Source organism: Pseudonaja textilis, chromosome 2, assembly GCF_049901715.1.
Source record: "Pseudonaja textilis isolate UNSWEBS1 chromosome 2, rPseTex1.2, whole genome shotgun sequence".
Lineage (NCBI taxonomy): Eukaryota > Metazoa > Chordata > Lepidosauria > Squamata > Elapidae > Pseudonaja > Pseudonaja textilis.
In genome coordinates this window covers 81352579-81377528 of record NC_141991.1, presented here as the reverse complement: position 1 = coordinate 81377528, position 24950 = coordinate 81352579, and the positions used below count along the sequence as shown (strand labels likewise).

Genomic DNA, 24950 nt, shown 5'->3' with positions numbered 1-24950 from the left:
GAATAGAATATTGGCCAAGTGTGATTGGATACACAAGGAATTTGTCTTGGTGTAAATACTCTCAGTACACATAAAAGATACATTCATCAAGAATCAAGAATCATAACGTACAACACTTAATGACAGTCATAGGGTACAATCAACAATCAAATCATACTAGGAAGCAGTCAAGTGGGAGGGGATGGGTGATAAGGAGTGGTGAGAAAGATTAACAGTAATAGTAGTGTATACTTTGTAAATAGTTAAACAGTGTTGAGGGAATTATTTGTTTAGCAGAGTGATAGCTTTTGGGGAAAAAACTGTTGTTTTTTGTGAGCCTCAAATTCTAGAGTATATAGCTTTAGAATGTGCCACTTTGTTTTTTTGATGTGTTATCTTTCAGATCTTTTTGGATTTTCCCAGGTGTTTTTTTATTTTCTCCAGGCCCCACCTGCTTTAAAAGAACGTTCTCCTTTGCATGATATTAGCAAGGGTTTTCTCCCCAAAACTGTTGCCCATTTCTGCAATATCCCAATAAAGCTTCCTTTTACATTAAGCAACTTTTTAAAGACAAATTATTACCTCTCTGGACCCCTGCACTCTGAAGTTAAGGAACATCAGACTTCCTTACAGAGCTGTTGCAAAGCGATGATGCTATATGTTAAAACGAATGGCGCTAGAACATGATCATCATAAATTGATGTTACTTTTATAGCTCTCTTACACACACACATCCGCACAGACCCGCCAAACAGATTGCCCAAATCCTGCCTGGGATCGAGGCAAGCAAAAGGCGATCGTTCCCAGCATTCCTTCGATGGAATGCCGGATAGCCGCAATTAAACGCGGGGCTTTTCTCGCCTCTCCGCCGCGACTTCAGCAGCCGGAGAGGCTCGCGGTGGTGGTGGGGTTTCCCTCCCCAAAGCGCCCTCCTTGACTTTCCCCACGGCTGGGAGCCCCGGGCGCCAAGGGGCGGGCCGCTTCTGCGTTCTCCTCAGCCGACGAGGGGGAGTTTCCAGGAAGTGGCCATATTGGATTCATTCAGTTGCATCAATCGAAAGAGGAGAGCAGGTTTGGGGTGAGACGACTTTTTTTTTTGGTTTGTTTGTTCTGGCGCCGGAGAAGGAACTCCTGGCCACTGACCTTCGGAGGTGCCCGGCTATGGCTGCCACGGACTTGGATCGGTTTTCTGTGAGTAACAAGACTGCGCTGTCCGTCCCTGCCCCCCCCCTCCCGCTGGCATTAGGACAAGGGTAGAGGCGGAGTGCGCGCTCGCCTTTCGCCCGGCGTTAGGAAAGAGCTGGATAGGTTTGGAGCAGCCCCGTCCGCCGCGTTGGTGGATCGGGGAAATCGGCTGGGTAAGGTGGAGGGAGGAGGCTTAGATCCCTGTACCCGGGCACTGGGATCTTTTTGCTTGATCTCTGTCTCTCTTGAGAGAGACTTGCGGGGGCCAAGATAGCGTTAGAGCTCGGCTGAAAGGGAGTCGCCTTCTGTTGCGAAAGCGCTTGTACCTTAAGCGCACTCCTGAATCGGGAGTAGTTACTACTACTGCCCCCAGCTTAAAATGAGGTTTTGGGTTTGAAGCAGGAAGGTGGCTCGTACCGGGGAAATATCTAGGACCCGAGCGGAAGGTCTGGTAATTTACTTAAAAGAGTGTGTATAAACAAGGTGTGCAAACTGAACACCGAGGATCTTGTCCATATGCATAACCAAACGCTCTAGTTTAGTTGATTTGGTCCCTGTGGCCAAGGAAGCATTGAGCTGTTAGGATGACACCTATTATCTCTTTTCTCCGGTTGTTGGGAATCTGAGCTTTCCAATGGATTCTGCCTTGCAGTATTTTTTTTTTTTTTACAGTTCTGCTATGGTAGATCACTGGTTGGGCTCCAGCTAGCAATGATACTAATAGCTGTAATTGTGAGCATATGTATTACCCAGTCCTTGAGATGTTTACATCAAATAAGGTCACATTTCCTTCAGAGGAATTTCTTTCACCCCAGTCAACCCTAGTGAACCCCACTGAAAGCAGAAACTAATGTGTGCAACTGGTAAAAAAAAAAAAAGGCAGCTGTGTTTAATTGTGGACCCATCTTTCACAGGTAATGGAATGAATGAGATTTCCCCTTGTATTTAATGACACCTACTTAGTAGCATGAACAATATCTATAGTTGTTGAGCTTTCCTGCTTACAGATTAAGGCTATCTGGTCTGGTTTGCAAAAAAATAATAATGAATAATTTCTAGATGACACTAAAGGACACTTAACTTTTTGCTACCAATTAATGGTTATTCAATTTTTTTCCAGATTTGATTTGGGAACTCTACTATGTTGTCTTTGGGTTTTAAATGTATTCAAATAGAGTTAGTGGACCCAAATTAATGTTCTATTTGATGGATTTTATTCCAAGGGATTTGATTTTATAGATAAATTGATAATGCTACATGTATTCCACTGAACAATTACTTCAACTGTAGAAGCCCATTGTTTCTGTGAAGATACGTTTTATTAATAATATTGCCCTTACATTTGAGGCAACAACTTCAGGATGGAAACCAGTTCAGAGTTTTAGCTACAAGAATTTTTCTTTTTAAGCGTTTAAGCATTTTAAGCATTTCTTTCTGCAAATGATTTCTTAGAAATCTGCAATACATTGGGTAAGGTAGAGCTCACTCAACATGGATGAATGAAGCTTGATGTTTGTGGTGCATTCCAAATAACCAGTTCAGGCTGTCTTTCTAATCTTTTTAAAGTAGCTCTGCATAGGAATGGGGTATTTATTTTTCTCTAATCTTTCAGTATTCTGCATGTCCTTTGCAAAACAAACAGCTGTTTCCCCCACTTTCCATGAAACATTTTACAAGCTGATTGTCAGACTTCTATCTGTGCCATTATGTTATCTCGAATACAGCTAATGTTTTGTTTGGGTGGCCAGATGTCTTTGGCCACTGCAATCCTTAATTGTGTAAATGTTGGCATTCCAACAAGACAGAAGTAAGGAATGCCTTTCAAAGCCAACCCTGTGCACATCTCTGAGTGGTAAATTCAATTAAAGGTTGGATTTGCACATTCATAAAACACATACTAGACTGTGGCTGGCTGTGTTTGGGATCTCAGATGGAAAATGAGGAGCGTGTTCTGTATACTGACATGTTGAGTGTGAAAGAACACTCTTGTTGAGAATAATTGGAATATTATGTACATATTGTGCAGCTGCCTGCATATATTGAATACATTGTATAAGGAGTGAATACATGACTCTCAGTGGAAAACTTTGATTAAAGGAATTTGGCATTGCCTGTAAGTTTGTAGAGTTTCTGACTGCTCAGTTGAGTAATTACATGATTTCCCGCAGTGCCTTTTAACTTGTGCTGTTGCACCCAAGCATTTTCTCCTCCCATCTGGAGACATCTCTCTTTGGCATCCCTTGGCAGTAGCTAATTGGAACTCTGTGTCATTAAAAACATGCATTTTGGTTTATGGCAGCCACACAAATAGCAGCTTGGGTTTGGCAAGTTGGGTTCTCTGGCAGTTGTTCAAAATGCCAATTCTTTAAATGAATTTTGTTAACAAAATCTTGGAAAATTCATCTTGAGATGAGGGAAAACTAGTGGGAATCAATTTTGACAATAATACTGGTAGATTTGAATGTTTAAAGCAATGGCTTCTTGGAGAATGTGTGAAAAAGATAGTCTGGGTTCATATTTATTTATTTGTTTGCATCCTACCATAAACATACTTTTAAGCCTTTGTTTAAAGGGTTATGTATTTCTGTTTTCATCATGTTTGCTTGTTCAGGCATTGTTTTCCATGGCAGTTCTCCACTAGTTGTTGCTGAATTGCCTGCCTTAGATTGATAAGATCTATTAATGGAAACTAAAACAGTATTGTGTACCATGGTGTTCCTTGGGAGAAAATAATTTTAATATTTTCTCTAGGGTGTTTGATATTCATGTGGATTTGAAGGGTGGGGTGGCCCAAGGCAACTAAGAAGGATACCAAAAAAAATTATGACTCTTTTAGTGAGTTGCGGCATATGCTTGCAAGTGTCTAATGTATGCGAACAGTGAACCAGCCAAACTGAGAAGCAGCAAATTGGTTTGAAGTGAGATTGTGGAAAGGTGATCACACACAAAATATATTAAGGAAACAAATAGTGCATCAATTGAAATGTTGCCTCTTACCTTTAAAGCCTGTGATTTAGCTCCTATCTGATGTAATTCTAAAGGATTTGAAAAATCAGTTTAATTGTTTGGATGAGTCTGGAAAAAAAAAAGCCCTACTGGATTGTCTGATAGATGAGGAGGCATCCAACAGAAGCTGTTACATATGGAGAATGAAATTGTCAGTAAAAATAAAGCTTTGCTCTTCAAGACATCAATCATTTAGAGGCATATGGTCATTAGGGATATACACACACACACACACACACACACACACACACACACACACACAGGGCATCCTTGTGCCCAGTAACACATCCTTTTTCTACCTGTCCTTTTAACTATAAAGTGAAAATCTAAAATTAAAGTGTTTAAAATTTTTAAAATAGGTTTTGCATTTTTTCTGAAGTTTGGAAAAAAACATATGTTTGTTAGTAATATCTCTCATTTATAGAATTCATCAATATACTAAAAGAGTTTTGGATTTTGCAAGCCTGGAATAGAGGGTAGCTACTATACGGTATTTTTCGGAGTATAAGACCTACTTTTTCCACCCCCAAAAGGGGGTGGAAATGTCTGTGTGTCTTATACAGTGAATGTTGCAGAAGTCCCGCCCACCTGCCAGCCCTGACCCTTCAGCCTCTGCCTCCCAGCAGTTTGCCTCCTTGCAACAAACAGCCTGGTCAGCTTCAGCACAAGTCTGATTAGCAGAAGCAGCTGATTGTCGGTTGGATCGGCCTGACGATTAGCTGTTTCAGGCTGCAGGGATTGTCATCGTCTGATGCCACCTCTGCATGCCCCATTTTCAGCCTCCACATCCCATTTTTGGCCTCTGCGCACCCCATTTTTGGCCTCCACGTGCCCCATTTTTGGCCCATTCTGATCCCCGCCATCTGGACAGGGCCAAAAACGGGGCGCAGAGAGGCCAAAAACAGAGCATGCAGAGGCTGAAAACAGGATACAGAGGCCAAAAATGATGCGCATGGAGGCAGCAATAGGCGATGGCAATCCCTGCAGCCTGAAAAAGCTGATAATTGGGAGGCCCATCCAAGGAGGCAAATGGCTGGGAGGCAGAGGCAGTTTTTTTCCCCCTTGTTTTCCTCTCCAGAAAATTAGCTCCAAAAAATACAGTAATTATTTTGCTCAGGCCAAAGATGAATCTGTTTTCAACAGATACTGGAAATAGTTCTGTATCCATATTTAATTGATCTCTTTTTTGATAAAAAGGCAAGGAAGAGGATTTACAAGCCATTTGGTCAGATTCCTTTGCAAGATTTGTCGCAAGTGATATGTCACAGGTCTTAAAAAGACATTAGTTTTGAAATAAGAAAGGTAAAAATAGTATTTTTTTACAGTTTTGCTTTGATGCCTTGAAAGCTTGCTCACATGGTTGTGATATTTCTAGCTCAGAGGAAAATTATTTCCATACATATGTTAGAAGCACTTGAAGTTGAAAATGTAACAAAGAGATAAATTAAGTATTGCTTAGGCTGAGCTTGATCTTTTTTAAAAATGGTCTAAAAGAATGTTTAGAACAGCTGAAGCATACAGGTGGCATGTACTGTATAATTATTCCCATACTGTAGATGATTGGTGATGTTCAAAAACTTACTTTATGGTTAAGTTCTAATGGAATTTGAATAATGAACAACAAGGTAAATATTCTAAACTAAAGCAATGATAGAAACAGTTTCATGAATTAACACTTTCCCTTCCAAATTGCAGGTGTCTTTTCTCTCTTTTTTCCTCACACATATGTTTTTTTTTTTTTTGAACTTCCAAAGTTTTCTGAATAAGAATATGCAGCTTGGGGAACTTTTGGGGAGAACTAACTTGGGATTTTTTTTTAATAGCTTCTGTTGAAAGGACAGAGTAGCAAAATGGGTTGATGTCATCTGGGTATTTAATTGTAACATATTTTGACCTAAATCTCTGTGCAAAACCTGGTGCCTGTAGAGATTTTGGATTTCAACAAATGACTCCCTTGTCCTTCAAGGACTTTCTCAAAAAACCAAGCATCCTGTGAAGGTAACAGTCTTTCTTGATAATAGGTTAATGATGGCAAATTATGAAAATGTGATTCTTCTGAAGTTGTTTACATGTAAACTGTATGTGTAAGGTAGCCATAAAAATAGCATATGGGTATAATAATCTTTCTATCTGACCTTGTTACAAAAGATTTTCAAAGCACAGTAGAATATTTTGGATGCAACAATGTCTTGCTGGCCTCCAGATAACATCAATACTAATTAGTGATGTGGCCAACTAATAATCTCTGTACATTCATGAAGCTCCGTAGCTGGTTTGACATAAAGCATGATTTTTAATGTTATCTTCCTACTGGAGGGAGCAAACATTTTCTTTCTCATCTATCATCTATCTATCTATCCGTCTTCCTTCCTTCCTTCCTTCCTTCCTGCTGTATATATATTCTAAAAAGAACTATGATTGCCTTGCTACATATGTTTGAAAGTCATGTTGACCTTCATGGGACTTTCAGCTGAACAAAACAAAAATAAGATTGTGCTGTACCTTTCATTGAAAGATTTGGAAATTTGAATTTTCCCTTTGCTTACATGCCAAGAAGGTTACCAAGTACTTTTAAAATATTTTTTACTTATTTACCATTACTAAAATAAAGATGAGAGAGCTCCATAGGCTGAGAGCTTTATATATATAGTATTCAGCTTTGTCCGGGTATTTTCCCATGTCATTATAGTTAAGTTGTAGCAATGTTTTGGCAGAATCTCACGACTTCCACAAAAGCAAAATCACTGGCCTGATCCACAAAAACACATTGAGACATAATGGAGACTTAGAAGATGAACAGACCTATGGAACAGCTGTCCTGCCCTACATAAGAGGTACTACAGACAAAATCAGTAAGATACTACACAGGCATCACATCAAGATTGCCTTCAAAACAGACAGAAAAATAGCAGCCATCCTAAGAAACCCCAAAGATAAAACTGACCTGGAAAACTAAGGCATATATTAAGTTCCCTGTGCATCATGCCCGGCCACATACATTGGACAGACCAATAAAAGAATAAGTACCCGCCTGGATGAACACAAAAATGCAGTAAAAAAGCTGGAACACACTTCCTCACTAGTCCAACACATGAAAGCCACAGGTCATAGCATCGACTTCAATGGCACCAAAACCCTAGCCACTATAGAAAACCCCAGCTACAGAATTATCAGAGAAGCCATAGAGATTGAAAGAAGACCTGAAAGCATGAATAGAAGAGATGACTCCACCAGACTGTCAATTATCTGGAAGCCTGCACTCACAAACAAAAAAATCTCCACACCACTAGCAGGCAAACACCTGGGCACAAACAGATCCCCCCTGATACCTCCAGCTCAAACACACCCCAACCAGGCACCCAGATGAAACCTAGCTTCCTATTAAATGATAGCCGCCCGTTTACTCGGAGCCAAGCCGCAGTAAAAGCCTCCAATACAGGAAACACAATGTTGCCAGCCAACCAAGACAAAAAAAGCCACAAAACAGACAGAAGATATTAGAAACACCAATCAAGCAGAACACAGCAAACTCCAAGACCAATCAACACAGACCAAGACTCCCAAACATTCAGGATGAGGAAAAAAACCATTCTGGCACAGCAGTAGGCTAGCCCCAAATTTAAAACAGAAATGGCTGTGAAAGTCTAACTCACAGACGAACACAATACAGAAGCCTGATGATGGCAGATGAGTTTCTGCCGAAACGTTGCTACAACTTTAAAAACACAACTACAATGACGTGGGAAAATACCTGAACAAAGCTGAATATATATATATATATATCCATCCATCCATCCATCCATCCATCCATCCATCCATCCATAATTCTGCTATGGGTAGTTCAAATAACCTCTTCCCAGTTGAGGATCACTTTTGATTCTTGAGTAAACAGTGAAATTGTGAACGTGTGTAAGAAGTAGTACACATAAAGTTCTGTAGATCTTGTTCATACTTATTCACAGTATTAAAAATTTCAGTCCTGGATTTAACATTCATGAATTCCTTCATCTTCATTTGAATTGTTGATAAATCAAATATGATCTTTTCACCTATACTCAGAACCAAACTGTTCTTGGTTGTCTATTCACTGTAAATGGACAATACAATAATTTTCCGAAATAAGCATGTTAGGGCATTTAGTAGACGATTTCATGATAACTTTAAGTTCAGGTCATAGTAGATAGTAGGGAGATAATATTCCTTCCTCAGAAAGTGAAATCTTTGCATAATGTGTCCAAAATATGACAATTTGATTATCTGTGCCTTGAGTGATTTCTTTGTTTTCTTGGATAGCCGTAGTATTCTCAAGAGACTTCTCCAATATCAAAGTTCGGAAACATCAATATGCTTTCTATTTTGCTTATTCAGAGCTCAGATTTGCTTCTCAGAAGTGTCATACATTGACTGTATGATGCTGATCTTTTTAGGTATGAATATATTATATGCTATTTATCAGTTAACAATTTATTATTTTACTTTTTAATGTGCAGAATATATGTTTACAATGCAGAATTGAACTTATTAGAAAATAAAGCTCTTTGAGTTTAAAGGACTTCTTAGCAAACATATTTAGCATTGAAGAACATGTGATGCTGGAAACCTCAATTTCTCAGTTTGAGTGAGGTTGAAAACCTCAACTTACCAATTTAAATGTACTGAAAACTCCTTAGCTGACCACAGTGTACTGAAGAAAGCGAGAGAGAAAGAAAAAGAGAGTGCACACGAAGGGAAAATGCATTGAGTTCTTAGAAATAGTTGTCTATGCTATTTATTATATTCTTGTAAGGAAGTTTTCATGGGTTATTCTTGAGTCTCTCAAGCGTTAAGAATGCTGTTGAAAACACAGTAAATTCTCAAAATAAAAGGTCCTTTAGCAGTTCTGTGTGACCTAGAAAATAGCAGTGTATGATATCCTGAAGAACAAAGACTGAGTCACATCTTAAACATACAGTTGTAAATATCCAGTGTGAATTACCTGCTCTTCAGTAACAGCATGGAACTATGCATTGCAAGCACTGAAAATAAATATAGTTTTTTTTAAAAAAAATCACTCTTCTGTAGTGCTTACTCTCAGCTTGACCCTTTCCCTTTTCCATTGGAGTTTTAGAAAACCTTGTAAAAGATTATTTTACTTGAGCATGTATGTATTGTTGGTGTAACTCCCAAAGGTCCTTGTTCAAAAGGTAATTAGACTGTTTTGGATGAGTTCTAACTCATCCAAGCAACTTCTTCAGTCAGACCTGAAGAAGCTTCTTGGATGAGAAGTGAAACATCTTCAAGGAAAAACAAAAGTCCAGTTGCTTTTTGAAAAAGTACTTTGGAATGACTGAGAATCACCTGGATGACTGAGAATCTCCATGGATATTTTGCTGGTGATACTGGATTATTGACATTCTTTTAAAAAAAGGAGTTCAGGTTCTATTGGCTTAGTATCTACAGGTAGTCCTTGACTTACAGTCATTCATTTAGTGATTATTTGAAGTTACAACAGCACCAAAAAAGGACTCATGACCATTTTTCACATGTATGGCCATTGCAGTCATGCGATCAAAATTCGGATATTAGCAATTGGCGTGTATTTATGATGATTGCAGTGTTCCAGGGTCATCGCCTTTTGCGACATTCTGACAAGCAAAGTCAGAGGGGAATCCGGATTCACTTAACAACTGTGACAAAGGTTGTAAAATGGGACAAAACAAATATCTCACTTAGCAACAGAAATGCTGAGTTTAGTTGTGATAGTAAGTCGGGGATTATCCGTATTTCCATTCCTTAGTGCTGTGGCTGAACTTTGGAGCACCCAGCAAGGGAATCCCTTCTGGCCATCTGTTCTCTGTGTGATTTATGTAGGATGGTTTTGTGTGGAAGGCAGAACTATTTTCCTCCTCTTTAGTGGATCCTATCAAAACTTGTTCACTGGAAATGACCCTGTTATGAATATATATGAAAGAGACTTGCTCTTATACATACATACACACACACACACACACACACACACACACACACACACACATATATATATATATACACATACATACATACATACACACACACACACACACACACACACATACACACACACACACACATATATACACACACATACATACCGTGTTTCTCACAAAATAAGGCCGGGCCTTATTTTTTTTTTGACCCCTGAAAAAATGGCTACTCTGTCTTTTCGGGGGTGACTTAATTTCCTCCCCCACCTAGAGCGGCCCATACGCATGTACCTTGCCACGAGGGCGAGCGCACACACACATTCCCCTCGCCGCAGGGCCGCTTCTACTGGCCGATCGAAGTGGCTGGTGACTGCACTTGGGGAGCTTCCATTGCCCGAAAGAGACTGCCCTAAAGGCAAGGGGACACGGGTAGCCATGCCACGCCCTGAAGCGGATGGGGACTCTGCCTTCGGGGAGCTTCTATCGGCTATCAGGGTATTCTAGCCTAGGCTACCTGCAGGGCACTCCTAAAGACAAGTTGTCTCCCCACCCCCCACCCTTCCCCCCCATTTCTCTTCACCTCGTGTAGTTCTAACGAACGATGTGAGAAATGGCAGGGAAACGCATGGTTTAAATAGGCCTAAATTTGGGGGGCGGGGCTTAATTTTACCTTATGCCTAGAAATCATGCTGGGCTTTCCTATTGGTGGAGGCCATAGTGTTGGAGAAACACGGTATGTACTTTTTTCTTTTAAGAATTTAGTGTGTATTTTTAAGGGAATGTACCAAGCAGAATTCGATTGAAAATAGGTATGTGGTATAAAATAGAGGTTAGAAAATGAATGTTAGAACTGTAAAGGTGTAACTTAAATTTTTAAACAAGATTTGAAAAAAGATACAAAGGTATTACACTCCAGTCTAGTAATTACAGGGGAAGATTTGTTTTATGAGAAAAGATAATATGAAATTATAAACAGGACAGACAAAAGTATAAAAACATTGATTAGAAAGATTTTAAAAATTAGAAAAAGATATGTAATTGAATTAAGAAAGGAATGAGATAATTTAAAATATGGCTATAGGAAGTTAAAAAAAGGGAAAAGCTATTGAAAAAATTGAGAAAATAGTTATAAGATATGGATTAGAATGTATAAGATAAATATGTATTGAGTTTATGTGTGTATGGAGAAGTGATAACCCGGGGCCATGCTGTTTGTATTTATATGTGTTGTGAAAACTTAAATAAAACTTTTATCAAAAAAAAAGAAAGAAAGAAAGAGACTTGCTAAAGTGGCAGCCTTTGGTGAATATTTTGTCCCTTCTTGTTAACTGTTGACCCGTCTGAAACATTTTACATACAGTGGGGTCAGGATAAGCATGTTGAGTGACTTGGGGAAGTTTCCATTGCTTCCAAATCTGTCATCTCTTTCACACTATCCGCCCACCCTCTTGGCTGAATGCAAAAATGTAAGTGAAGGAATTATAAGAAGCTGATACCAACATTGGATAATGTGAGAAGACGGACTTTCCACACAGAACTTGAAAACATTTGCACGGTTGGGCTTAGCTAGCTGCATAATTATACTGCAAAGCTTCGCGATGACAGCAAGCCCTTGGCAAATAAAGGAATTAATTTTTAAAAAAGGTTCAACAATGTTACAAACATCTGATACTGGAGTGTGAGAACTGGTTATATGCTACTGTGCTCTCATTTCATAGCAGGCCACAACTGTGAAATCTTCTGAGGGTTGGTGTGGGAAAGTTGATGGGTGTGATTTCTTCTTCTTCTTTTGATTGCCTTAGAACTGGCTTTTCATATTAGTTACCTTATAAAAGATACAAGGAAGGAAGGGAAATCTAAAGCAGTTGAGAAAGCTGTAGGGTAGATTTTTTTTTCTCACCACGGCATATTTTTGCTTTCTTTAGTGCCTGAATTATTTTTTACTTTGGCTAACCAAAGCATGCTTGTATCTTGGTTGCTTTGCCCTAGGGAATTTCTTTATAGGGACAGCATTCTTTGCAATGATAAAAAGCAGCTCATAATTGAAACAGACGGATAAGGATTAAAACAGAAAGAAAAATTTAGTACAATAGAAATCACCAGCTCTTACTGTACCCAGGAATATATGGATGAATCAAAATGCTCCTGTGATCTTGGAATCATTTATTGCTACTAATATATTTCTATACTGATGGTTACTTGTCTCGTGCTAGTTTTAACAAACCTTCTCAAAGAAGGTTGAACAATTGAAATAATTCAGATTATTAAACACCAGCTGGTCACCAAAATGATCATTGTAGAGCTTTTTAAAAAGCCACTAAGCATGTCCTCTTTTATTTCTAAAAATGCATCGCACAGCCTAGGAGACCCCTCGTGGGACTGAATAAGCCATGAAGATCATGTAGAAGAGGTCACTCTCTAAGATGAGTTGTATCAAAGGGAGTGCAATGAGATACCAGTGAGATGAGCCTGGCTAAAATTTGAGTGAGCTCAGTGTTCTGAGTCACATACAAAATGGGTAAACCATACATAGAAGGGATTGTAGTAGTAATTTTAGGGGTTACTACCACTACAACGTTAGGTGGTTTTCTAATCCAAATGGACCCAGATAGTGTATCAGCTAAAGCTGTTAGAAAGCATTCCTAGCTGCTCTGTCAATTTGGGATTCTGAAGTCAGGGTCCAAATCCAGAAGCACCTGCATTTGCTCTTCTGGAGGATTGTGATCAATTCTAGAGCAGGAACATGCTTTTCTTTCTCTCCCACGGCAGCTCCATCTTCTTTGCATTCACCTTTCCTGCAGTTAGTGCTGGTCTGTGTCAAGGTGAACAGGTCCCCACCTCATTTGACACCCTGTCCAAGCAGTCTCTGAGAATCGGACACGACTGAATGGAAGAAAAATAAATCTTCATTGGAAGGAGAATGCAAGTGTATATCTTGTTGCATTTCCTTTATCAAACACCACAGCCATAGGCAGCAGTCAGGAATGTTAGATTAGTAAACGAGGAAAGGAAACTATTGTTTTTCCCTGCAGTGGAGTATGAGTAAGTGGCAGATGTAGGGTTGTAGAAAGAGGCAGGAGGCGGGATGAGCCTGTTGTTTTGAGATAGAATGCCCGAGTTTCATCAGAAATGTCAAACAGAAGCAGATGTGGGAAACCAGATTAGACAGCTATATTTGAACAAGATGAAAATGCATGTTTCCCCATTGCCGAAAAGAACCTCAACGAATCCAGTCAGATAGAATTTTAAAACCTCCAAAAACTATAGGTAGTTCTCAGCTTAAAACCAAAACTAGGCTTGAAAAATCGTTGTGGTTGTAAGTTGAGGCACTCAAGTGACTTCATCTTCCACATTTTTTTGCAGTGGCCATTAAGTGTATCACCGCAACCATTAAGCAAATCACATGGATTTTTTTTTTTTAGCAAATAACACAGTTGTTAGATAAAGCTGTTCTTCCAAATGGGTGGGGTGGGGGGTTTATTTTTTTGCTGGTTTAACATCAGAAAGATCATGTGACCATTGGACACTGCAATCAGTCATAAATGTGAGGATCAGAGCTGGGTAGAATACTATCCAGTATGGCATGGAGCATTATTGTCACTTCCTGTTACCTTAGCTTTGTACCAAGGGGTGGGATTCTACCAGTTCAGCCCAGTTCGGGTGAACCAATAGCTCCAAGGATCAGCTGGCAGCAAACCGGTTTGATTTGCTCTGATGATCAGCTGTTGGGCCTGCCTGCCCGCCTGGGCTCTAGGCTGTGCTTTATATCCTGCTTTTCAAGCTCAGCTGATTTGTGCAGCACAATGGATTGCCAGGCGTCAGCTGTTTAACACACAGGGATTGCTGGGGAAGGTCAGTAGCAAATGCGTGCACGAAGCAGACACTTAGTGAACCGGTTGTTACACTGGTTGAATCACACCCCTGATTGTACCTCTGTTGATGCAGCCCAAAACTGCACTGGCTGTTTTGGTAGCTAGGGCATATTGATGGATCATGTTTAATGTGTGGTCTACCAAAACCCCCAGGGTAGAGGGGTCAGATGGGCATAACAAGAAACCTCCCAAGTTGCCTGCACTGCCATATTTTGAACCGTTTGCTTCATTGGAAGATTAGGCTATAGGGAAGGCTTTAGATCAACGGTGTCCATCCTTTCCAGCTCTGTGGACCAGTGGTGGTGGCGGGAGTGGTGTGCAGAGGGAGGATGATTTTGTGTGCACATATGCTGCTTGCACAAATGTAATTTGTGAGCTTGGGCACTCACTGCTTATGTGGCCCTGTTCCCAACTGGCCATGGCCTGGCATCAGGCCATAGCCTGGCAGTTGGGGACCCTTGCTTTAGATGTTTCCTGAAACCATGAGTCCAGGCTCCAACACAGGGATCAGAAAAGAGTGGTTCTTCATAAGCTCATGATTTTCACATTTAGATTTTAAATCTGAATTAAGGGAGCAATGCTGGTGCCAAGTTGAATATCAGTATGGTGGAAGTTACAAAACAATCACATTACAGAGAATTTTAATGGGGATAATCATTTCCTCTTAAACTGTGGTTGCCTCAGTTAGCCCACAATTCTGAACAAGGTGCCTGAGCTTTAGACATGGTAAGCTTTAGATTAGACATAGCTGCTTCTTGGTTGTGTTAATGATTTGGGTTTGATGTTCCTCTGCTGCTTTGTATTTTAACTTTTGCAATGTTTGTAATTGTTTGTAATTCATTTTAATTCTGTTCACCAACCAGAGTCATTGTTGAGATGGGTGGTCATATAAATTGGATGGATGGATGAACAAACAAACAAACAAAATGCTTCAGGATGCATGCAAGCACCAGCATAGCCCCCCTGTCTTTAACCAAAGGAGCCACACCTTTTCTGCAGCAGGTACAATCCTAGGAAAAGGTGCATATGTTTTAATAAATTGTAGCAAGGCTTTGTTCACAAGCAGTTCTAAAGCTAAAATCAACACCGCTGCTCAGAGTCAGTAAATGGTGGTTGTCTGAGATCTTTAGAATAAAGTTTTTCAGTAGCCAAAGTCAAGACAAAAGGCAGCATCGTTTCTGTTTCTCTCTGGATCCTCTGATTAACTTGTTGCCTTAATTTTTCCTTGTGTCTTTGAGGATCACAGCTTGTTTGGCTTGCCTTCTTGGAGTTGTTTTTACTGCTACCTCATTGTTTTACTCACTTAAAAAAAACACACCACCACCTACTATCCCTTCTGCTGAATTTTGTGCTCAGACAGGATATAGTCACCATGGGAGAAAAAGTTTGTACTTTCCCCCACACCCCCAGCGGTCTCTCTGATGGGTGACCCTGATCTGACATGCATATCAGCTTCATCTGAATGGCAGTAATATTTCATTTTTTAGTTTCTCAGATATATGCACTGAATGCCTTTCAGTTTGTTTGGTTTGGCATTCTGTGAATATTTCAATCATCAGAATTGTGCAAAGTAAACAGGAAAAACCACATTACGACAGTCCAGGGGATAAAAGCAAAGAAGAAATATAGATTCACGTGTCTAATGGAGGCCATTTGGATTATAATTCTGTTATTCCTAGAAAAGTTGGGGGTATCCAAAGATGCACTGAGTACTGAGTTCGTGGCTCTTGAATATTCACTCTTCTGATTGAATAAAGTTTGGGACCCCTTGCAGCTAGGGTATAAAAATCTAAAAGCAGAGTACAGCCATTTCTTATGCAGAACTGTTTGTACTTACATGTGCTACACAGTTTGAATAAACAGCATTTTGCAGTCACACTGTGAAAATTCAGCAGCACAATACTTGAATCTGAATGGCATGATTTTTAGATTAAAATAGGAACTCTGGTACAGTCCTGTTCCTGTTCATAACATCTCCCACCCAATTTCGATAGGACATTGTCCCTTCCCTCATTGGAGGGTTTTCTGCACTCTTACTAACCAATCGGGAGACTTAAGCGCGGCCTTTGACCTGAAAAATATTGCTCATCACAGGATCCAGGGACCCTTTTGCACAAATGTAATATAGTAGATAGAGAAGGGATCCTGTACCAATAACCAGAGATGCTTTAAAAAAATCAACAGGACTTCCTTGGTTTTTCTTGGAAGATGTTTTGCTTCTTATCCAAGAAGCTTCTTCAATTCTCATGGAACAGTGAACTGAAGAAGCTGCTTGGATAAGAAGCAAAATGTCTTCCAGGAAAAACAAAATTCTGTTGTCCTTTGAAAAAGCACTGTTGGGTTAACTATGACCTGGATGGCTGAGAATCTGCGTAGGAAAGGGATCCTGTAGCAGTGGTGGGATTCAAATTTTTTTTACTACCCGTTCTATGGGCATGGCTTGGCGGGCGTGGAAGGTGAAGGATACTGTAAAATCCCCTTTCTCACCCCACTCCTGGGGGAAGATTACTGCAAAATCCCATTCCCTCCCTAGCCTTTAATCTGCTTTCCAGCTCCATTCTCCCGTGCAGGGCAACACAAGAAGACCCAGCCCATCACCTGGTACTTGGGAGGCAGAGAATAGATGGGGGTGGAGCCAGTCAGAGGTGGTATTTGCTGGTTCTCCGAACTACTCAAAATTTCCACTACCGGTTCTTCAGAACTGGTCAGAACCTGCTGAATACCACCTCTGTCCTGTAGGTATTTTGGACAACAGGTCCTTCAATTCTTTGTCATGGTGGCCAAGATGGGATAGATTTTAAAATTTGAGCAGGGAAGCCTTTATCTTCCTGCTCAGTTTGGAAGTATGTTTTCCTTTTTTGCTCTGACCCTCCCCCCGCCAGAGTTTCCGTGAGGGTAAATCTCACAAATGCATTCCTTGAAGAAAGGGCGTTCCACTGAAGGCCAGGGGCTTAAGCATTACATTCCCTGGAATTTGTCTCATCCAGTTTTAAGCCAAACCACGGCTCTCCCATTTGAAGTCCTAGATTTCAGGTTTGTGTGATGTGTTAGAAGAATATTTTTTTCAGCACTAAGGAGGTCTGCGCCTCACAGTGCAGGTTGAGCATACTATCAGAGCTCCAACAAATCCACCCTCATTCAAATCAAAAGTCTCTAGCTGCATCTCAGAGAAAAGTAAATTGATTTATTAGGAGTGGCCATGTTGGTGTAAGCTGGATGCAGCTGATACTAAATTACATCATACATTTCACCCTTGACCCTGGTCTTCCCCCCGCCCCATGGGTGTGACTTCTCCAATGGGACACATCCATCTCCAAGAGTCATCCATCATGCTCTCCAATAACCTTCTTATGCTCCGACAACTTTGGGCTGCTGGGTTGATTATCTAGGCATTTAAGGAATGCCTTGTTTTCCCCCCACTCCCTTTTTCTGGCAGCTCAAAAGACTAAAGGAGTATCTTTTTAGTTGACACATACCTTCTAAGATGTTTCTTGAGCAGGGCTTGTTAACATTACTAATTAGGCTGATTTCCTTTTATTTTCCAGGGTATTCTCATTTGGGGAATGAAATCCTTGTCCTGCTAAAATTATGAACTCTCTCATGCTTTAAGGTCATTCTGGAGGAAATGTCTTTCATTCTTTCGTTGCTTGGTTTCCAGCTGCATGTTTAAAGCCCTCCCAAAGCCTGGAGCGGGGGATCTAAAGAAATATGGCTGTGGACAGCAATGGAAGCCTAATTGGCTTCACTTATACCTGGCCACTTGAAGATAATGGTGGGGATTCATATTTCAGGTTTTCTTCAAATACAGTAGGTGGCTGTATTTGGAATTCAGCATGGAAAACTAGTGTTGTGCAGTGTTGTCTTTTCTCTTTTCTGGAGTCATAAAATTGAAGCGTCAACAGAGTCATGAAATAATCCGAATCCCAACATCAAACTGAATTGGAACCCAGGTTAATTAGTTCTTTTAAGCACAAGAGTGGAATGAGATGGGTCCCTAAATTGCCATCCATAAATGCAACAACAAATCCAACGGGGCAGCATTCTTTATTCTGCATCATTTCTGAAACTTGACCCAAACTTTTGAATGACTGTATGTGGATTAAGAGAGGGTAGAATTTGATCTGAATTATTTTGTTTAACCTGGAGAAGATGCCGCTGGTTTTTTCTGTAGACTTCTTGTTTCTTAGCCTTTGCAATTCTTAGGATATGTGGACTTCCATTCCCAGAATTCTGCTGCCAGACTGCACATAATAAAATTGCTAGGTTTTTCAAACCCTGTCTTACAGAATGACTTAGAGAGCTCTGTGAGTGGTTGGTGGATAGAAGAATAGGCATTGATAGTACCTTTAGAGATCCATAGCCCATGAACTGACTTGTAAATACATCTTCCCCAGCCTGCCTATTGGTACCAAGTTGAGGAATGTTATATTTTTTCATTTGCTCTTGATTTTGATTGCTTAAAATACAGTATAGTTGGCGGAGGAACAAAATGCAGATTTGTTAAAAATATGTGTTTTTTAGAAGTCCAGTTTTTCACAAGGTAATTGGATGATTTTTATTATGTGGAAAAGCATTCTGTATCCGTTCAGAATTGTTTCTTTGTGTATCTGGTGTTTTGGGTTTCTCTCTTCAACTCTACACTCATTTCTTTTGCTCAGAAATATTTTTTGAGGGAAGCAAAAGCTCTGGTAGAGAACAGAGTGCTTGCTTCTATTCTGCTTAGCTCTTTGAATGTCTTACCTGGTTTGTTTCCATGTATCTTTGGTATGTTGGCTCCATTTCTGTTTTAGTTGAGGAAACAGTAATAAATCAGGACTGTTCTTTGTTTCCATATACGAAATGTGTGGCTTAATTTATAGGAAAGCCGAAGCTATAATTTGATCTCGATGAGATGTATTATTTTGTCCAACTTTATAGTCAGGTATATTGTGGCCTTGCATTCACATCTACCGAAGCTATTAACTTAATCCAGAGTAAAAGAAAGGACAAGGGTGTGAGCGTGGAATCATTTCTTTGCCAGAAGCGTGGGTGTGTATAATGGGCTCTGCAACCTGGAGAAGGCTTGTTTCTAGACCAAGTAGTTATTTCACAACTGAAGCTTTTGCTAACTGTAGTACTGTGTGGCTTGATGGCAATTAAGATGTGAGGAATTAAGCAATCGTTAAGGCAAAGGTAAGCAATGCATTTGCATTAAGAACAAATTCAAGATTAGTCTTTAATATATGCAGGCGATTAAATGTGACACATGCCTTTATTAAGCAGAAAATGTGCCTTTTATAGAAGGCAGCGCAACGCCATTATATTGTAGTTAGCTCTTTTCCAAGGATGCTAAGAATAAGTCACTTTATTGTAGTCAGGTTCATTCGAATGAGACCCAATAAGCCACTAGAGGTAGTCCTCCGCTTATGACCACATTTGAGACCAGAACTTCTGTTGCTAAGTGATGCAGTTGTTAAGTGAGTCATGCCTGATTTTGACTTTGTGCCACTGTCATTAAGTGAATCCTGTGGTTGTTAAATAAATCCAATTTCCCCCATTGCCTTTGCTTGTCAGAAGCCCCTTGGAAAGGTGGCATAGGATGATGGCATGTCCCTGGGGCATTGCAACCTTGCTAAGCCTGAATTTTGATCAGATGACCATGGGGAAGCTGCAGTGATCATAAATCCAAGGACCTGTCATAAGCCATTTTTTTCAACACTCATAACTTCAAATTATTGTTAAAGGAATGATCTTAAGTTGAGGACTACCTCTATAGAACATCCCAGTAGGAATAGTCAAGGCAGAGAAATATTGGTTTTCTTCAGGGGTGGGTTTCAATCTTTTTAACAACCGGTTCTGTGGGTGTGATTTAGTTGGTGGGCATGGCTTGGTGGTCATGTGACTGGCTAGGCGTGGCCAACTCAACATCACTTACATTGAGGCACGCATCTCCTCGCCTGGCCTCATGACTGTGGGGATGCTGCAACAGTCATAAGTATGAAAAATGGTCATAAGTCACTTTTTTCAGTGCCATTGTAACTTTGAATGGTCACTCGACACAAGCAAACTACCAGCAAAGGAGGGAAAAAAACCTTCAGAGAAGTTCCAGAGACAGGAAGTCTAGTCCTGCCAAGAATGTAATAAGGGTTAATGGAGAGGCAGTTTCTGTAAGCAACACCAGAATGTTTCCTTCCTGCCTTCCTTACAGGATTAGGCCAGTAATTTCTTCTAACAATCAGTTCTCCGAACTGCTTAGAATGTTAACAACCGGTTCTAGAGAATAAGTGCAAACCTGTAGAATCCCACCCCTGGTTTTCTTTGTAAATAAGTACATACATCATTTTTATTTATATAAATTTCATATTTTCAAAACAGCCATCTCCCTCAGACAGTATATTCTAACATGGTTTGTTCAGTTTCAGCTTCACATATTATGTGAAGCCAGTTTAACCAGGATTGTAAACTGTGGTTAATGGCTTAGAGCAGGGGTGTCAAACTGGCGGCCCATGGGTTGGATGCGCCACATGCAAACCATGCCCACCCCAGCTCTACGAATGGGCAAAACGTCACGTGACAGTAATGTGACGTGGCAAGTTTGACACCCATGTCTTAAGAGTGATACTCATGCCGCAAGTGTAACTTCAACAAACTTAAGGTTTAATCAGAGCATGGCAAAGCTCATTCTATGATATAAATCTATCTACCTTTGTGGATTACACAAAACCACTCTTTAGGAATGCAACAATGAGTTTTGGGATCATGAGTTTTGTATCCTTCCTATCTTTTGTTGTGAGGTCCTAGAAAACATTCTGTTTAAGTCAACCCAGTTTACTCTGTGCAGCGAGGCCAACAGCTTTATTAGTTTTGCTTCTGGGTAACAGGGTTGGAAGTGTGTTTGTTTAGATTTAGGGAGAAGTAGCATTTGCTAATAATTGTATAATTAAATATGGCAAAGAAAGTCTCCAGTCTTTATGCCAGAGGAGCAATGAGGACTGGAGAAGTGGGTATGATTTTAAATGAACATTTATTGCATGGAAACAAGTTTTTCAAAGCATGGGTATAACTTCATGGCTAGAAAAATATGTGAATTTGGGATGTCCTTGCCACATTTATAGCACTTTTATCCATTGAGATTTGGCATAAAAGTGGTTTTGACTAATTCCATAATGCTTCAATTTGTCATTTGAACAATAAGCAGTATAAACTGATTCCTTTCCACGTTGCATTTCAAAGGGATGGAATTTTGATTTCTTAAAAGATTTAACCTGTGGATTAGCAATTGTGTTGCCTGGAATGGTTTTTTAAAAAATTATTTTCAGAAAAGAATTGATCTGTTTCAAATACAAGTTTAAGCATTGTGATAACTGAGTTGACTACTCTGAGGAGCTGTATAATGAATATGTGATTAACTTAATTTGAATATTTTTATGTCATTTTGTAACATAGATCAAACAGAAGAAAATGATCAAGCTGCAAGTATTTTTTTTCCTGTGGGGAAATTGTAGTATTATTTAACAAGCTAATAAATACGGACATAAAAGTTACTTGCAATTGTTTATGTTGCACAAAAGATCATAACATTTCCCTGCATTCGTATGATACTTTGGAACATCCGTCATCCTTTGTCACTTACAAGGCCACTCACATTTAGAGAAGTTTTATAATTCAACCTCCTTGGAAGGCCTCCTTAGTATTTTTAGAATGCATATGGGAAATAATACATGTACATGTTTTGCCTGTGAATGTTTATCTTCCTATAGAAAACATATGGGTAAACTTCTGCATCCTCATTTAGCACTGGGTTTCTTGCTGTAATTCTGCCAGAATGTATAATGAATAAGCAATTAAACCCAAAGAAGCCAATTGGGTTTCTTCAGGTTTCTGTTTTTTTAATCTTGGGAAAACAAGATAAAGAAGATAAACAAGATATGAAGAAAACAGGTTGGACTTTTTTTAAATAAGTGTGAACATGGTAATTGTTTCTAATTTTTCAGTCTAGTAGAAAGGGACATCCAGTTTTCACAGCAATATGGGCAACTTTTGTGAAGCATTGAATCCCATTCAGTTTTGTGACATGTGTTGAGAGCTTCCAATCAATAGATTCAGGCAGGGGAAAAAAAACCAAAATATTTCTGAAATGTGACTTATCACATGACTTAAGAGTGACTTAAGAGTCATTCATCATAAATTCATACTCCCATGTGTGTTTATTGTATTGTCACACTTTATCCCAATTGGTCTTGATATTATAGAGTGACAATTTTTAACAGAGTCACTACCAGTTTTGTAGCACTAGCCCTGAAATTTGGTGGCAGATGAGGAGAAGGTTGTTGCAATTGTTAATTCACAAATTGATGGAAGGCTGTTTTTATAAAAGACCAGCCTGAAGCTCCTGTTTCCGGTGCATAGACCTGCCCACCTTATCAATTAATATTAAGGCTGTTAGAAAGAAACTAAAAAAAAGTATCTCTACCTAAATTAATAAGGAGATTAATTGATACTAAATGGAAAATAATTCAGTAGCTGCCATTTTTATAATATCATCCCGTAGTCCCTCTTCCCAAGAGAAGAGTCTTGAAAATCTTGCTTGGAAGGAATTACTTTCAGTTTGAGTTAACAAAGGCAGTTTCTTAGGAAAAGGCTGTAGGGTTATCATCTTGATGCTTTCCCAGTTGTCAGAGAATGGATAGAAAGAAGCCAGTTAACATATGCAGCTGAGGAATGAAAAGAGTTCTCTTGACTACTACACAAACACAATGCAACCTGTAATTACAAGACTTTATGTGTATAAACTCCTTTATACAGGTAGTCCTTGAATGATTACAATTGGGACCAGAATTTCCACTGCTAAGGAAGGGATGTTGTTACGTGAGTAACACGCAATTTTATGACCTTTTTTTTTTTTTGCTACAGTTGTGAAACAAATTCTGCAGTGGTTAATTGAATTATGGGATCGTTAAGCAAACCAGACTTTCCCATTGATTTTCCTTGTTGGAAGCCCGCTGGGAGAGTTGTAAGAGGTGACCACTTGACCTGTTGGACACTGCAGCTCTCATAAATACATGCTGGTTTCCAAGCACCTAAATTTTGATCATGTGACTGTCGGGATGCTGGGATGGTCCTTTTGTGGGGAGAAAAAAATTAAATTTAATACTGTAAGAGATTTTGTCATGTCCCTGTTGGAGTCTGACTCTGAAGGAGAGATGGAACAGGACAGGGAGTGGGATTGTGGCTCCTGTGGTTGTGGAGGAAACTGGGGAAGGGCACAGGCTGGATGGGCATTCAAAGGTAGACCCAGGCCCATCCCCTCTTCATCCTAGGACACGCAGGGAGGAGCGGATAAGGGAGAAACATGAGTGGCATGGTCTGGGGGGGGGGGAAGGGGCACTGATCCCCTTCATGGGCTGCAGCTGGGAGGACTGTTTAAAAGGACAAACTGTGCAGGGCAAAGTTGCTGGAAGCAAAGTGTGCATTATTCTTGTTGGAGTGTATCTGTGTTTTGGATTCCTCCCAACGGTGGTTGCTGCATTATCTGGTAGAAGTCTGCAATTAATCTTCCTTGCCTGCCGTAGTAATTCCTTCACTGTGGTTTGTGTTGGTTTTTTTTTTTTTTTTTTCAAATTAACTTTACTTTGGGTGCAGACTGCATTTACTCCCTCCATAAACTGTTTGATATCCAGCCGAGGATAATTGGACATTGGGGCCAAGTTGGAGGCATTAAAGGGTCTTTATTCTATTTTTGTGACTTGGTTGTTTTTGTGTCATGCCCCGAGTCATCACAGATTTTGCTTGAACTCGGAACTCCTATATCTTCTCTAGGCCAGGGATCTCTAACCTTGGCAACTTTAAGACCTGTGGACTTCAAGTCCCCAGAATTCTGGGATTTGAAGTCCACAGGTCTTGAAGTTGCCAAGGTTGGAGACCCCTGCTCTAGGCATCATTTTGCTAACATACCATTTGGGGACTTTACATGATCCTAATGAAGAAGTTGTAGTCATTCACTCTCTCGCTTATTGAAATAGGAGAAGGTTAGTTGTTTATTTAGCCTTTGTGGACCTTTTGGAGAATTTTTCTCCTTTAGCTAAATCAGCTTGCTTGGTACGTCAGAGAGCCTTCTGTACATTGACTGGGACAGCTTTACTGCCTGTGCATGGTAGACATTTCTCTGAAAGGTCAGAGAATGTCATTGCTAACAGAGCATCTGCTTGGCTGAGCAAAAGCAAATTGCCTTTGTGTGTGTTTTCAGTAGCATCACTTTATGCTCTGCAGACAGCAGAGCATAAAGAGTCTGTTGACTGTTTAAATATATCTTGGAGCAAAAGCTAAGGGTTAGGGGAAACCTACGGGTTAGGGAAAGGGCAGCAAAGTGATTTATTATAATCCCACTAATCATTGGTGGGCAGCAATTGATTTAACAACCGGTTCTGTGAGCGCATGCTTCACGAGAGGCACAGCATTCAATAAGCACCAATTTGAACTTCTCTAGCTCACTTTCTAGCCTTCCCGGGTAAGTAGAACAGCTGAGGTGCGGTAATCCACATTGTGGAATCAGCTGAGCTGCAAAAGAAGGAAATATAAGATAGGATAGGGTGGGGCCGAACCAGCGGCAACCCACCACTGCCACTAATAGTAAAACTTGCTGTAGGTGGCTGTGGTGGATGGCAGAAGATAACCTTCCCCAACCTATCACTGTTCCAGATGCTTTTTCAGTTGGTACTAACATAGGACATAGGTAGGTATTCAACACATAATGGAGGACATCAGACTGGGTAAGGCTGCCATAACCAGAGTGGGATATTACCACTGGTATATTTATTTATGAAATGTGTTGGAAGTGGGGGGGAGTGTTTAAGAAAATAAAAGAGCAAATTCAATGTAAAATGTCTGCTTATGTGAAGCTTTTTAAAATGTTTTCATGATGACGATGTTTTTTACAGTGGCTATATAGCAGTTGTGGGTTTAACCGAATCTTATGCAAATCTACATA

At 40.0% G+C, this 24950-nt stretch overlaps 1 protein-coding gene across 8 annotated transcripts in view; it reads left to right on the top strand.

Moving 5' to 3' along the window:
- Positions 1-737: 737 nt before the first annotated feature.
- The window catches only part of SEPTIN8 (septin 8), a 76967-nt gene continuing 52754 nt past the window's right edge, over positions 738-24950 (top strand). For 5 of the 8 annotated variants that reach the window (XM_087924438.1, XM_087924436.1, XM_087924439.1 and 2 more), the window contains exon 1: positions 785-1170. In XM_087924438.1, the coding sequence (XP_087780564.1) occupies positions 1141-1170 (30 nt within the window). In that variant the 5' untranslated portion in view covers positions 785-1140. Of the gene's footprint in view, positions 1171-1228; positions 1338-24950 lie in introns of those variants that run through there. The other 3 variants (XM_087924440.1, XM_087924442.1, XM_087924441.1) reach the window with 3 other exon arrangements.